General features: G+C 29.6%; 1 protein-coding gene across 1 annotated transcript; it reads left to right on the top strand.

Moving 5' to 3' along the window:
- The first annotated feature begins 3,389 nt into the window (after nt 1-3,389).
- Nucleotides 3,390-3,839, top strand: LOC105436080. Its single transcript, XM_011660437.2, has one exon. It carries the CDS (start codon nt 3,390-3,392, stop codon nt 3,837-3,839), a length of 450 nt encoding a protein of 149 aa, XP_011658739.1.
- The last annotated feature ends 11,986 nt before the right edge of the window (nt 3,840-15,825 follow it).

Raw genomic sequence — 15,825 nt, 5'->3', positions numbered from 1 at the left:
GTGTAAAAGTTATAAAATGATGTATGAATCAAGTTGAAACTCTTAAATATTTTATTTGGGAAGTAAATATATATGGATGTGTCATGGGGGTGTTTTGTTTGGTTTAGGTTTAATAAGTACACTAATTTAACTCATAACCTAATGATAGATTTGGGGAATCTTAGGTATGCATGGTCTCGTGGGCATAGGTTTGCTTAGTATATTAATCAAATGACATTAAATTATATATATAAGTATCGTGTTCTTCAAAGAATTAATTAAATTAATCTGAAAGGGATTCCAGAAATGTGTTTGCTTAGCCATAGGATTTGGGGTTAATGAATGAATGGTGGGTGGTGGGTGGGTGTTGTCTTATATATATGTTAGGGTTGATTAATTAAATGAATTAAGAAGTTGATAGGAAGGTTCGTTTGAGTAATGTAACATGGGGAATGGCTCGAGAAGGCTAATTTAATCACCAATTTCTGACAATAATGTATACCCCTTTTTGTCTCCATATGTTTCCCAAAACCTCACCACTTCCTATAATTATATTTCATTTATATATCATTCCATTTAATTCAACTTTATTTTTATCATCTTTAATTTTTGTATTTTGTATACTTTTCTATATATAATATATATATATATATACACCTCATGCGTTTTCTATTGTTTATTGGTAATGCTTTTATATGTTTATCTTTACCAAATTCTCAAACTTCACTAATATATAATTGTGGATAATAAATGTATAGATTTTTGAAAGGTTATTAATATCTTTCAATTATGATTTTTTAAAAATTTAATTATAATCCTTCCATAAAAAATATAGTTTTTTTAAGTAATAATTATCTTCCGAGAACGGTATAGATTTTTCAAAAGTTATTAATATCTTTCGACAAAAAGTATAGTATTTTCAAAGGTTATTTATAATCCTTTTTGATAAAAAATATAGTTTTTTTTAAAGGTAACAATAATCCTTTAATAAATGTATAGTTTTTTGAATGGTTATTAATAGTCATTTGATACAAAGTAGATATTATTGAAGGTTTTTTCTAACATAAAATATCTATCTTTTTTAAAGGTTTTTATTATTTTTCAATAAAAAACATATATTTTTCAAAGGTTTATCATAAACCCTGATAAATGTATATCTTTCTCCAAGATTTTTGATAACCTTTAATAAAAGATGCTCGAAATAACATCACTTTCTTGTAGTGTGTGGGCGAGGCTAAGTAACTAATATGTTTGTTGATTTGCATTTTTTTTTAGGTTGTGTATAAAAGAATTAAATTTTACACATGGTTGATGGTAAAATCCAAACAATATAAATATATATATATATATATATTTGACCTCCACGTATCACAAATGATGTGTTTATAATTTTGAAAAGAAGTTATTTGAAATGGAGTGACGACCCAAGATGATCAAGTGACTATAGGAGGAGGCGATCTACATAAAATTTGTACATTAGTGGGTGCTTGGTTGGAGATACTTTAAGGCTTAAGTCTAGAGAGTAAAGAAGATAATAAACATTTTAGAGAGATAGATGAGCGTACTGTATGTGTGACTATAGTAAGGAGGAGCAGAGAGGTAGACTTGGAATCCTTCCTAATCTCTTTTGAATTACATAAAAAGTGCTAATAAGATTGAGCTAATGATAGAGAAATTGAGTTAAAAACATATAATAAAGAGCAAGCTCTACAAGGACCTATAGATCATTATCAACTTGAACCTCAAAGTCATATCTATCAGACCTTAGAGGTTGCGGGTGAGGTATGGATAGTTATTTTCTTTCATGAGGTCTCTTAGACTCTTATTTGAGCATTCTTGAAAGTCTCCTACACATTTTGAGTTTAACTATCCTTATTAGATTTTAGTCTAAAATTATTCACATCTACTTTTTTTTAATCTTTCGAACGATTAAAATGCTACTTTAATTTTACCATGCGGGTGAACGTAGCTAAGCTAAGATGTTGAGAGACTATTATTTAGCATGATATGGCATCATGCGAGACATAAGAGAGGTAGGGCTAGTTAGATAAAATAAGAACAACTTATAATAAATAAGAAGATATTGTTATCCCATTATGATTCTATATATTGTATTATTACATCATTCAAAACCTTCACTTACTGCCCCAACTAACCAAAGGTAAATAATTCTTAGTATCAATATGCTATGAGCTATTGGACTTATATAATATAACTAGGTAAACGTAATAAATTATTAAATCTAAAAACACTAAAATCTAGATAGCTTTAGTTCTATAGCTTATTTATATTTTCTAAACTTTTTTTTTAACATTTTTTAGTGTGTTTATTATATAGTGTCTGATACTCCCTATATAAATTTTTTAGATCGGCCACTGATAATATCTTATCTACTTAATTACATTGATTAGAAAAATTCATAAAAGAAAATTGATTGAATTATCTCATTCTAATTGATATTTTGATATGTGAATTTAAATATGATTCAATTAGTCAAAGAAGTAGTGCAAGTACCCAATACCAAAACCAATAGTAGTAATACACAACATAAATATTTCTAAGTATATGCTATACACATGTGAAATGTGGTTTTTATATGAGAAAAAAACAAGCAATAATTTTATTGGTCGTATCATAAAGTAAATTCAAATTTTGGAATAAGATAAGATGGAATAATCAAACAATTATAACACACCCTTCCTTTTCATATAAATTATTTCAGTCAAATCCTATACAATTTTATTTTGGTATAAATTGAGTAAAAGAAAATACTCTCATTTCTCTCTATTACTTCATTCTAAACCATACACCTCTCAAAAACCAAAACATACCCAACTCAACATATCCAACTCAAATCGAACACGACTCTCTAGTTAATCAAATTATAATGTATGCATAACTTATCGTGCATCATTCCAGCTACAATGTCAATCTAGTAATACTTCTTACAACAAATTATAAAAAAAATTCATTAAGACATAATGGTCTAATATATACTATAATATTATATATAATTTAGTCAAACTCAAATTAATTATAAATAATGATGGGATTTTGGGGGGTTTTCTTTTTAGTTATTTTTGGAGATAACAAATGAATGAATGAATGAATATATAAATATAGAGTTTGGTTATTAAAAAATGCAGCTGGCGAAAAATGTTTATTTAAAGAAGAAAGTATATAATAATAAATGTACGAAATAATAATAACGCGTAAAATATAAGAAACCAATTAACGCCAACTATTTTATTTTAATTAATAATTATAGTTTGAAAAGGACAGTTTGGTACTTTCATTTCCCAATTATTCTCTCTCTTTTTGTGTTTTATTATATAAATCTAATCTTGTTTTCCTCTTCATATAATCTCTTCTCATCATCAGTTCTTCAAATTCGGTGTCGTCCTGGTGAAATGGGTAATAGTTTAAAGCATTGTTTAGGTTGTATTCTTCCTTGTGGAGCTTTGGATTTAATCAGAGTCGTTCATCTCAACGGCCTCGTCCAAGAGTTCTCTCCCCCCCTCACCGCCGCTCAGATTCTCCAAGCCAATCCCGGCCACCTCCTCACCACTCCCTCCTCCCACGACCACCGTCTCGTCCGCCGTGTCAACATTCTCTCACCCCAATCTCACCTCCGACGAGGCGGCATTTATTTCTTGATCCCCGCTGATCATTCCGACCACGGCCACCGCAAGCCACCTGCTAAAAAACAATCCTCCGCCGTCTCCGGTGCCGGCGTTTTCCCTGAATCTGAGGATGTGATTGTGTTGAAGAAGGATAAACCCAGGCGCCGAGATCGCCGGAGGAGTCGTAGCTACGGCGGGGCGTGGCAGCCTCATTTACACAGCATTAGTGAAGATTAGTTAATTAACTAATACCGAGAAAACACCCTCCTATACACACACACATATGGTTGTTTTTTTAACCATATGGACTTTGACGGCGGCGGCCGATGAAGAGAGATGGGAATTGTGATGATCATGTACATGAATTAATGGTTGGTGTTTGTGGATAAAGAATATATTATTGATTTCAATCATATTCATTTATTTGTAATTCTGTACCTTAATTATTATCATTAATAATAATACAGCTCCTTAATTCTAATTTTCATATTTTGAGTGTAAGATATAAATTATTAAAAGATAAATATATAGTGTAAGATAGTATTCATATTTTGAGTAGAAAGAAAGTATATGTAACACCAAAAATGCATATAAGTTAAAAAAGTGCATGGGAGTGGCTGTGACTGCCCATTATATACTATGATATATAATTTAATAGTATGCATGAATTATCGGCTCATTGACCCAGAAACTCAACTCAAGCTTCTAAAAAATAACACCAAGTAACATGCTTCTGTTTCAATTCTAAAATAATAGTACTAGTTGCTTTGTTGGAGTTATTTTTTACATTAAATTTTGTGGATTGTTGATGCCAAAAGTAGTCCAAAACTATCACATGCAAAAACAAAAAAGTGATCACTACTCAGATAAATATCGGTAGCAGTGAAGGATAACATTAATTACCTTTGATGAGTGATTCTTATTATTTTGATATCTAGTTAGTTTGAATGACACCTTTAATCTTTAAAATTGTACAACATTACACTTTTAGTAGTTAGAATGACTCTACCATCCAACTCTTATCTACTCGGTTTAAACTCTTTCATGGATTGTTGTACGTTATGACTTTGTACCATTATCACTAAGCTTCCCATGCATGGGGTCCTTGTACTTCACTCTAATTTCACTCATCGGTCTACAAAAGTTTCTATGATCAGTTATCTTACATACATTCACTCTAAGCTCTTGATCTCGATAAGAATTGTGTGCATACTTACTTCATCATTATTCTTAATTACTCGTATACATTATTATTTAACATTTCAATTATATTTATTTAAAAAGTATTTGTGAGTGTGTATTTCAATTATATTTATTTAAAAAGTATATGTGAGTGTGTTATAAACAAGTTAATTAAGTACTAATAAAACCTTAACAAATATTATAAAATTATCATCTAAAAAACTCTATACTATTTTGAAGTATAGAAATCAAATAATAATTAGACTAGATACTTTCTAAAAGATTATGGACTACACAACCTATTAAGTGGAAATTATGAAAATGAGATTTGCTTAGATTGGGTGCCAAACTATGATGGTATATTGATGAAGTGAGGAGTGGGTATCACTGTCAACACTTTATGTTTATCAAGAATTTAGATTAGAATGAATTTGAATCACACTTTTTTATATAAATATTCCATCCATAGCCAAAATTATTCTATGTATATTTATCAAATTAAACACACAAAATATTTCTCTAAATTCAAACTTTAACGAAAAAAAGTACATTGAATTGAAAACCATGAATTCAAAGAAAATAAAATTATATTTCTTGTTTTTATATAGGCCATTTAAAAATTAAATTCTAATTTAAATAATTGTTCAAAAAAATATGTTTCAAAATAAATTTATAAACTATAAAAATACTTTGTTTAACATTTTCCATTATTAATTAAATTTATGGGGCTTATTATATGTTAAATTTTTGTAATGTGATATAATTAAATAATAGAAGATTGGTAGGCAACAATGCCAAAAAAAGTGGAATAAGCCTAAGTGGCTTGGGCCGAGCCCATCAAGTATTGCGATTCTTCCATGATTTGGCCCAACCAAGAAAGGTTAGAAATTCCATAACAAACATACAAATTCCATAGTATTCTAATTTAAATGTTCGATGATTGACCAGTAAACACAGTTACAAATATAACAATTAGATTTTAAATATTAGTGTGTATATATATATGGCAACATTTTAATACTACAAGAAAAGAGGCTCTCTGACGCACAAAATCGTTGGGAGAGGAACTCCCAATTAATGCACAACATTCAGTGTCGGGAGTTCTTCTAAAAGTACCTTCGATTGTTAAGTGGAAGGTATATACATCCACCCTTAGACGTGTATACAAATAGTACAAGACTTTTATTAAGCTGCCTCAACAATACATTTTTAAAATAAATAAATTAATTAAATGATAATAAGGAAATAAAAGAGTAAATAGAACTAAAAGATCATTCATTATTAAAATCAAGTTCACATCAATCGAGGACAAAAGAATTATCTTACAGGGATCTTGTAATTCCTTGATGTCGTATGAACTTTATCACTCGTCAACATCTACAATTCTTTAAACCTAAGAAGAAAATATTGTTGGTTAAAGTATAACATTTTTCATAAAATACTTGTGCATCAACCCATATGCATTTAAACATTCAAACAATCTCAGTGTATCCAATATCTTGTAGCAAAATCAATCTCATCAATATCAATGAGTAATTTCAAATCAAATCAAATATTTATGACCTAGCTGTAATGGAACGTGGACGTAGCCACATATGGGTATCGCTACACCTAATTATTTATGTTCTTATATTGTTACTACATGTAGAAGAAAGAAGATAAAAAAATTGGAACCATAGAGGAACTTTAAGGTGTTAGTTTCAAAATTCAAAAAAATCGAAATTTTGATGAAAAACATCGTGGAACCCAATTTGGAGGCCAAAACGGACGTTTTTTGGGATGAAGAAGAGACATTCGACATGCCAAGGACGTAGATCTCGAAAGTTACATTTAATGAAAAAAAATCCAATTCTGACAACTATGCTCAAAGTTATGGACTTTCAAAGTTTAAATATAGTTTTATGTAATTTTAAAGGGAATTTAATGTCAAAATACGTTAATAAAATGCTAACTTTATGATAATAGATGTAAAGATCGTGAAAAAACACATCAAATGATTAGTTAGTATTGATGGAGATATGAAACTCAAAAGATAAACGATATACATAAACGAAAAAGGACTAAAAAACTTATAACTTGAAGAAGATTATAACTGAACAAAACCAATAACTTATCAAGTACTAGTTCAACTAACTAGTAGTCTTAGTAGCAAGTTGAACCACAAATATTGATACAACAACATCTCACAACAATAACAACATTCATCCATAAACTAACACTAATTCAACCACTCCTAACTACAAAATCAAATATAAATCCAATTCAACCACAAACTAACTATAAATTATAAAAGCAGCATTTTTCAACCAAACTTTAACTAAAATGTACACAACAATAACATTCACCAACAACATTCATCCACATACAAATTGTTTAGGGTAACATCGTCTACAATCCAAATTGGAATTCAAGCTCAACTTCAATCTCGAATCCTAACAACATTTCAAATTCGAATTCAATATTAAAACCTACAACAAATTCAAAATCTAAATACTAAAACTAATTCAAAATCTAAACACTAAAACTGATTAACTAAAACAAAACAATAACTAAACTAAACCACATACTGGAATGAAGGGTGATGGCGGCAGATGACGACAAACGGTTGGACAAGGACGACAGCGAGCGGCGACATGGATCTCTCTCCTTCTCTGTCTCAACTCTCTAGGCCTTCTTATTTCAGTTTTGTAATTTACAGAACTGAAGTGAGTTTTTATAAGAGAATTCCTGACGCACATCGAAAACGTCGGAAGACACCCCCTATTTCCAACGTCATAAGTAAAACGTCGGAAATAGTTTTCACCTCTCCCATTGTTTTACTTATAATGACGTCGAAAATGTATAAACTTTTCTCGACACCGTGCAAAGAGACGTCAGGAAAAACATGAGAATTAAATATTTATTTATCTTCTCCCGACGTCATAGTTCAAGACGTCAGGAATACTTATCTCGGTCAACGTGTATTTTTTTGCGTCGGAGATGGACCTTTGTTCCGACGTTGCTTTTGCCGATGCCTTTTTTTGCGTCGAGAGAGCCCCGATTTCTTGTAGTGTAAAAATAATTCAAATATAACAAAATTTGTTGTAGTATATCACTGATACTATATTACAAATATTGGTCTATTAGTGATAGACCATAATAATCTATCAGCAATATAAATCTATCATTGATAAGACTTTGCTATAACTAGACTTGATTAATATCTCTAAAATTGTTATATATTATAATTACCCTTGATCGATATTAACTCAACCATAGTTTAGCCGGTAAAATGACATAAAAGGTCCAAATGAAAATTATTTATCTTTTTAGGTTAAATTATACAAAATATCATCAAACTTTGAACTTTGTGTAAAAAATACTTCTAAACTTTTGAATGAAAAGAAAACAATTAATATTTTGTTTCAAAAATACTCTTAAACTTTAAAAAGTATTTCAAAATCGCAACTCAAAAGAAATGGTAAAAAGTAGTATCACTGTTGATATATGGATACATAAAGGTTAACGTGTTGTTGTATAAATACCTAAAAAATTATCTTTACCATTTATGTACACATCACCACCTCTTCAATTCATGACCTATCACTTCTTTATTTTCTCCTTTTTGTTTTTTGGTTCCACCCCTTCTTGTTAACTGTTTAACCTTTGTTTATCTCACTAAGAAAACAAAACAAACTTCCTCCCTTAAGTTATGTATGTACATTATAATAAATGAAGAAAACAAAAATAATGGTACACCAAGGAAAATCGTTAAGATTTGTACGTTTTTACAAGTTTATACATTAACCAGTAATTGAGTGAAAGTAATTCTTTTTCCAAATTTATGTGTATTAACGCATCTTTTAAAAGTTGAAATGAGTATTAAGATATTTTTTAAAACTATTTTTAAAGTTCAAATGTATTTTTTAAATATTATTCATCTTTTTTCCTTTTTTTCCTTTTTTTTTTTTGTAGTTTTTTCCTTACTTTTAAAATTTTCTTGAGTTTCTTTCTTGTTTCTATTTTTGTTTATTTTTTTGCATTTCTTCTTTCATTTTCTATTTGTTTTCTCTCTTTTCCTATGATTCTTATCATTAGAGCATCCATCCAGCATCATAAAGTATTGGACATTAGAACTCTATAGTTTATAGATATTTTGTACTACAAAAATACATTTTTTCTATAGAAAAGAGAGAGAATTATTGTAATTTGGTTAATGGTTAGGTGAAAGGTAAGGGGAGGAAAATGGGAAAAGAGGATGGTGTGTTCTTTAAAATTTGGTGTCATTTGATTGGAATCCAAAGGACAAAGAGAGGAAAGAGAGGAAAGAGAGAAAGAGAGAAAGAGAGAAAGAGAGAGAGCATATCATATGATCCATTCACCCAACGTTTGTCAGAATATCTACGCTCACGATTTGCTGTCGGCTACTCTCTATACACTTCGTCAAATTTCCTTTCTCCCCTCCCCCTTCCCCCCCACTGCCCACCACCTCTTTCTCACCTCATTTCCCCACCCCCCCACCCCCACCCCCCTTTCTTTTTGGCATCTACTACCTATCCCCATCCCTTTCCCCTTCCCCCTCCCCCTCCCTTCTTCTCCACAAACACTCTACATTCACATTTCCCATTAACATCTAATGTTTCTAACTCATTCATCTACGTACTTTTAATTAACAACATTTCATCATAATACTGTTCAATTATTTCTCTCATTTTCAACCTTTTTTTTCTTATTAAACTTACATTTATTCTTCAATCTATCTCTATCTTTTAGCCATGTTATTCTTTCAACTACTTTCTTTGACTTTTTCTTATGCATCATCTCCCCCTCTCTCCCCCTCTTTATTGCTTTCTTTTCCATTTTCAACTTTTACTCTATCTCACACCATACTTATTTTTACTTAAATACCATTCAACGCTGCATGGGGGAATTATGTTTGTTTTCTATTGCATAATTTTGCATTTTCAATACGAAAATAAATAGATAAATCTTTACTTCTCAATAACTTCAATAACATCAATATCCATATAATTATTTTAAATAATTAAATATATTCCTTAAAAAAAATTTAGATATTCTTTGAAAACTAAAATCGTTCATTTAAAAAAAAACGTGAATGTAGTTCAACAAATCGTGTACTAAAACGATAGTTTTTAATCATAATAACAAGACGTTTATTTTGAGGGAGAAATTTTTTCTTTTTATATCATATCTTAATGTATTTTTTTCATTAAGATCATTTTGTAGAGTTATATATGGTGAGAAAAATATTAGCAATCTTTATTGTTCTCGTGTTAGTTCAGTGACATGTCTCAATCTTGTTGACTATTCTTTTGTACATTATTATATTAAAATTAAAAATTACATTACTTTAAAGTACAAATCTATATATAAATTCCATTTACTTTATTCCTCCAATTAAACTTCATTGCTATGAATTTGTAGCTTAGAAGTTAATGCCATGGGCACATGATCAAAATGAAACTATTATCTTTAACATGTTTGTGAAGGGTAGTTGATAAAACTTAACTTAGTTTCACTCTCATAAAAATATGTTAAATGAGGATTAAAAAGTTCAAATTTCCTGACGCAATTCATTGTATTAAAAAAAGGAATAGACAACACATAACATAATTCATCAACGACTAACGAAATTTTCTTCTCATATTTTTTTAATTTAAAGGTCTAAATTGTTAGCATGATGTTGCTTGCATTGATTACAACTCCTCTCTAGTTCCGAGTTTGAAAACCCGTGAAATCCACAATGGATGAACATATCAATATTAATTGAAGAAAAAAAATAACATTATACAATTTCAAACAAGATATCTCCATGTACTTCTTCTACTACAATATCTTAAATCAAAAGTTTACAATTGATTAAAAGAAAATCAAAATGGGTATTTAAACCCAATATGAAATAATTATGTGTGACATAATTGAGTTAGGGAAAAAATGACAAATTAAATCTTGTCATGACATAATCATCATTCATCCATACCATGATTAGCATATGATCCATCAAAATTTCATATTTCTAAATCTCATTTACATCAGGTCCCACAATAATAAATAATAATAATAATAATTATTATTATTATTATTATTATTATTATATGGTTTTAAGAGATAGTATTTTGGAAATTATTATTAAAATAATTATCCAATTATTTTTTGGTTTATTATGATAGCATATATATTGTAGAAGGATTTGGTTGAGGTTTGGGTGTAATCAAGGCCGTTGAATAAAGAATGGACGATGGAGATTTAGAGGATATTGGGGAGTCAAGACGTAACAATTGGAGTCCAAATGGTCAAATAAATATTTATAGAATGTGATGGCGTCAATGCAGATTGGGCCAATTGATCTTTTTTAATTTGTTCATAATTACTATGAACATTTTTTTCCCAACTTGATTGACATGTGACCTTAGAACACACCATTTAACCATATACCTAAACATGAGTCCGAGCAACAGAGCATGCCCATTACCAACAACCACCTAACTCAATTCTTCTGTCAATTCATCCTATCCTAACTTTATATCAATTCAATTCAATTGTTTCTCACTTCTTCTCCGTTTACTATTCTCTCCGATTCTAACGTTTACTCTTTTTTTTTTTATTAATCTAAGTTGGTTTTTAAAAACACTTCTAAAATAGAGATCAAATCAATAGGTAGAAGTAGTGACTTTCAAAAACTAGATACATATAACCGAATACCTCTATAATGTCAACCACACATGAGTACTACCACGATTGTGCATCATTCACAACTTTTCATTTATTTATTCAACACTTGAAAATTCTACCAACACAGCAAGTTAGGGTTTGGTGTCATTTCAATATCACGTATTATGAACAACAAACCACCAAATAACTCCACAACAGTAATTATTGGCCACTTCTAGAGCATAAAATTTTCATGGTTTTGCCCAAAACGCGTTATACATATTGATGAACTATTCTCTCCATGGATGGATAATAAAACCTAACACCTACAATTTAACATGAAATGTCATACAAAACCCTAAGCCCCTTGACGACCTACTTTCTAATCCATATACATTATTCCACTAATATGAAAGTATATAGGAATTTGTTGTTAGGTATGAAACAATAGTATTTTGTTTTCCTCAAATACAATGGTTATATATAAAAGATTGTAAAATATATATAGCAGTCTCAAATACTTGTATATTTCTAAAAAAACGATCATATTTAAGTTTAAAAAAAATGCAATTGATACTTGATTTCTTAACTCAACTCATCTCAAACATGTACTTCCTAAATCAAACAAAATAATTATACCACAAACACAAAAAATAAGCACTTTACAACATATAAACTACTTTCGACTTCAAAATTGAAAGCAATGCTCCCAAATTCTAAGAGAGAAAAAAAAAAGTTAATTAAACTGTCATTATCACAGCCGTAGTAGCTTATTTTCCAAAAACCCTCGCATGCAAGTTTAAAATTTTGTATGCTCCTATATAGTATCTACTTTATATTAATATGAAATATATATTTTGTAGTACTTTTTCCAATACATTCCCAAAAAATGTAAGAATATTAGCCCCAAGTTTTTCAAAGAAGAAATATATAACATAGAAAAACATATGTACAACATTTGAACAGTGAAAAACAAAGATTATGTCTCTACCTAGCTAAAACACTATATACCCTTTTAACACGTGTGTTCTCTTTGGACATATAGGCCAATTAAAAGATCACTATCCACCACCCACCAACCACCGTGAGCTCCGCCGCATATCATCGAAGCAGGAAAAAGAAAAGTATAAATGGATGAAATATATATGATGCCCAAAATTCAAAATGACAATGAAATTATTTGGTGTATCTCGAAATGAATCTATTTTTTAGTGTGTCTTGCCATCTTCAATTTGTTCAACAACATTTTATCACGTGACAGTCTCTTTCTAACTTTCTTCTTGTTGTTTTCTGTATGAGTAGTTATATTGAACTCGAAAAAGTTCAATACAGTAAGAAATGTATTTAAGTATTTGTAAGTTTATTCATGTGGGGTAAGAGAAGAAGGAAAAAAAACCCAAAAGATTCTTTGCAACTAAAATTAGTACTGTAGCAAGACAAGACTAGTCAGTACACAAAACCCATCATCCAAGTCAAGAACCTCTAGAGTGACATGACATGTAAGGCCAATAAATTCCTAGATGGCAATTTTGGCAAAAGGACTTCCTTTTCTTCCTTTCTTTACACCAAACTTCTGCGACATTGTTTTCCTTTTGAACTCGTAATCACCTCAATGTGTTCTCCGTCCCGGCCCACTTTTATTGACCGTTTGTACGCTCGTCATCAATATAGTGATAGTCATATTGCGACGGGTATATTATTCGTACTGTATTGAAAGAGAATTAGACGAACGATGCATTGAAAAAGATTGTTGAGTATTACGCGTGTATGTAATCTCCTTGTTAACCTAATTTACCTTTCCTAAGATGATATCATGACAGTTACTTGAATTTGAGTCATTTATTAATGTATTTGATACCTATTTTCTATTTTAGAGAAATATAAACATTTAATAACTATGATGTTGATGTTTTTCATCTTACAACTTTTTACAAATATTTTCATATTTGAAAGCGTTACTATCTTTTTTTTTTTTTTTCCCTTTTTTAAGTTTCAAAACATGAATAAAAGGTTCATTTTACTATTATTATTGCAGAAATTAATTTCACTTAAAAATATCTTAACAGTTATGTGATATTTTACTTAAAAAGTGAAATTTTCTCCTAATTCAAACTAAGATGAGGCTTTATTTTACATGAAGAATATGTTAAAACTTTAAGAGATTAATGAAAGGAGAGATTATTAGTAGTAAGTACCATTTTAAATCCCACCAATAGACAAAGGTATAGGGCTTGGAGTTTGAACAAAAATGCCATGTAACTCAAATTCAAACTTGTAATGAAGAACAAAGTAGATTTGTTTAAAGCTAAGCTGCTTCGTGTGAGTGATTTTGTGATGACCTCTCTTACACCCTCCCTAGGAAAAAGAAAACTAGAAAGAAGAACTGAAAAGGAGATACAATATATATAAAAGCATTCAACAAATCTTCATGATCCAGTTGGGTTTAAACAAAATGCATTTTAAGGGTTTAAAAGAAACTTAAAAAGTCCCATATATCAACGTACGACTAAATAAAACCCCCCTCCATTTCTACGAAAAAGAAACTCAAGACTAGAAAATTACCCATTTATTTATTATTTAATATTCGAATTTGATCTTTCCTAATTTCTAAAAGTTAGAAAAATATACAAAATTTTCCCTATGCTTCCTCTTCATTTTTCGTGTAATTGCCCATTTGACATAGAACAGTAGAGCCCCAATCCAAAGTTAAATATACATTTCTATGTTTTGGGGTAAACTATCCATCAACTGACCTATACTAAAGAAAAAATAAATTCTCTCCATTTCTCTACGTTTTATCCTTACGAAGATTAAAAAATCGATCCAATCTGAACAGAATCAAAGTCGGTCGATCAAGAAATTAGAGGGCATTGCAAATGTAGGCGGGTTTGATAGCATTTTATTAAAAAACTGACTATGACCCAGAGATGTCACTCCTACATAAACAATTTTGAGATTAGGGTTGAAAATTGGAATTCAATACAATTTGGAAAGGGTATAATGTTATAACGCATAGTCCTCTCTAATCATTAAAACCTGACGAATCCTTTTAAATTCAGAAAAGAAAAGAAAAATGAATCTGACAGAGAGTTGTAGGTTGAAAGAAAATCAAGTCTGAAGAAAAAATTCAAAAAAGAAAAGAGAGAACAATGTTGAAATCCATCAAAAGAAAAAGAAAAAGAAAAATAAAGATGGAGACAGAGAAGGAGGATGATGAAAAGATGTTTTCATAGGAAAAAGTGAGAAAAGGTAAAAACAAAATCAACCAAATTATGCAACCAATCATCATTTCGGTGCTATATATCTATTATTATTATTATAAAGATATCTATAAATAAAACAAAGCAAATGGGGTCTAAAATTAAAAAGAAAAAAATGAACTTTCGATATGGGTTGGAGTGTGAGAGCATGGCCAGTGGGTCTTCCCCCCATTATTATTCCCAAAATCCCCAATTCCCAATAATTAATTCTATAATTTCAATAAAAAAAAATAACAAATACATGTAGACATATATACATATATACATATATACACACACACAAATACATACATACAGAAATGGGAAAAGCAGGGATGGTTTGGCGACATGTCGTTTTCAGTCTTGGTCTTGGATGGTGGTTAAGTTAAAATAAAGACAAGTGATGAGCTTATAAATAAAATTATAACAATGAGAGAAGAAAAAGAGAAAAGAATGTTGAGGTTAGAAGTTGGGAATGTAAGTAAAACTAAAAAGAGGGGTGAAAATAGAGAAAGAAAGGAAAAGAGAAAGGGGTGCACCTGAAGGCTGAAACTGGAAAATTCTTGCATAAGAGAAACGCACGTGTTTCTTTTTTGTGTCATAAACAAAGACACAGATTCAACATTTAATTATGCAAAATTATAAAGAAACAAGGACCAGGGACTTAAATTAATTCTAAATAAATAATCTATATACTTTGGTTTCAACTTATATATGTAAGTTCATTCATTTTCTTTTCTATGCATTCTCTTTGCCCTTACTATCTGCTATCAATCTCTATTTTTATGTGGCCTCCACTAAATAAATATCACTTCTACCAACTCTATAAAAACACCAACAAAAAAAGAAGAAGAAAAAGTTACTATAATTGTATAATTTATTGTCTAAATTAAAAAATCCCTATATATATATATATATATATAAATATTGAAAAAATCATCGCTTGTGTTTTATATTAGTATGTTTTGCTATCGTTGAGTCTTTGTAGTATAGTATGGTGTATATTTAAAAAAGTTTAAATGGGGAGAAAAATAATTATTAGCTTTGAAATGAAGGTAGGATTTGAATTATAGAATAGAGATAAGATGCTGATTGGAGAAGAAATTGAAAGATTAGAAAATAATAATAATAATAATAATGGGGTTTTTGAG

The sequence above is a fragment of the Cucumis sativus genome, chromosome 1 (assembly GCF_000004075.3).
Source record: "Cucumis sativus cultivar 9930 chromosome 1, Cucumber_9930_V3, whole genome shotgun sequence".
NCBI lineage: Eukaryota > Viridiplantae > Streptophyta > Magnoliopsida > Cucurbitales > Cucurbitaceae > Cucumis > Cucumis sativus.
The sequence above is the reverse complement of the archived record's forward strand: the minus strand, read 5'-3'. Positions and strand labels throughout refer to the sequence as shown.

What these genes read in the sequence shown, in the direction of transcription:
- LOC105436080 (XM_011660437.2), top strand. Translation starts at nt 3,390, where the DNA reads ATGGGTAATAGTTTAAAGCATTGTTTAGGTTGTATTCTTCCTTGTGGA.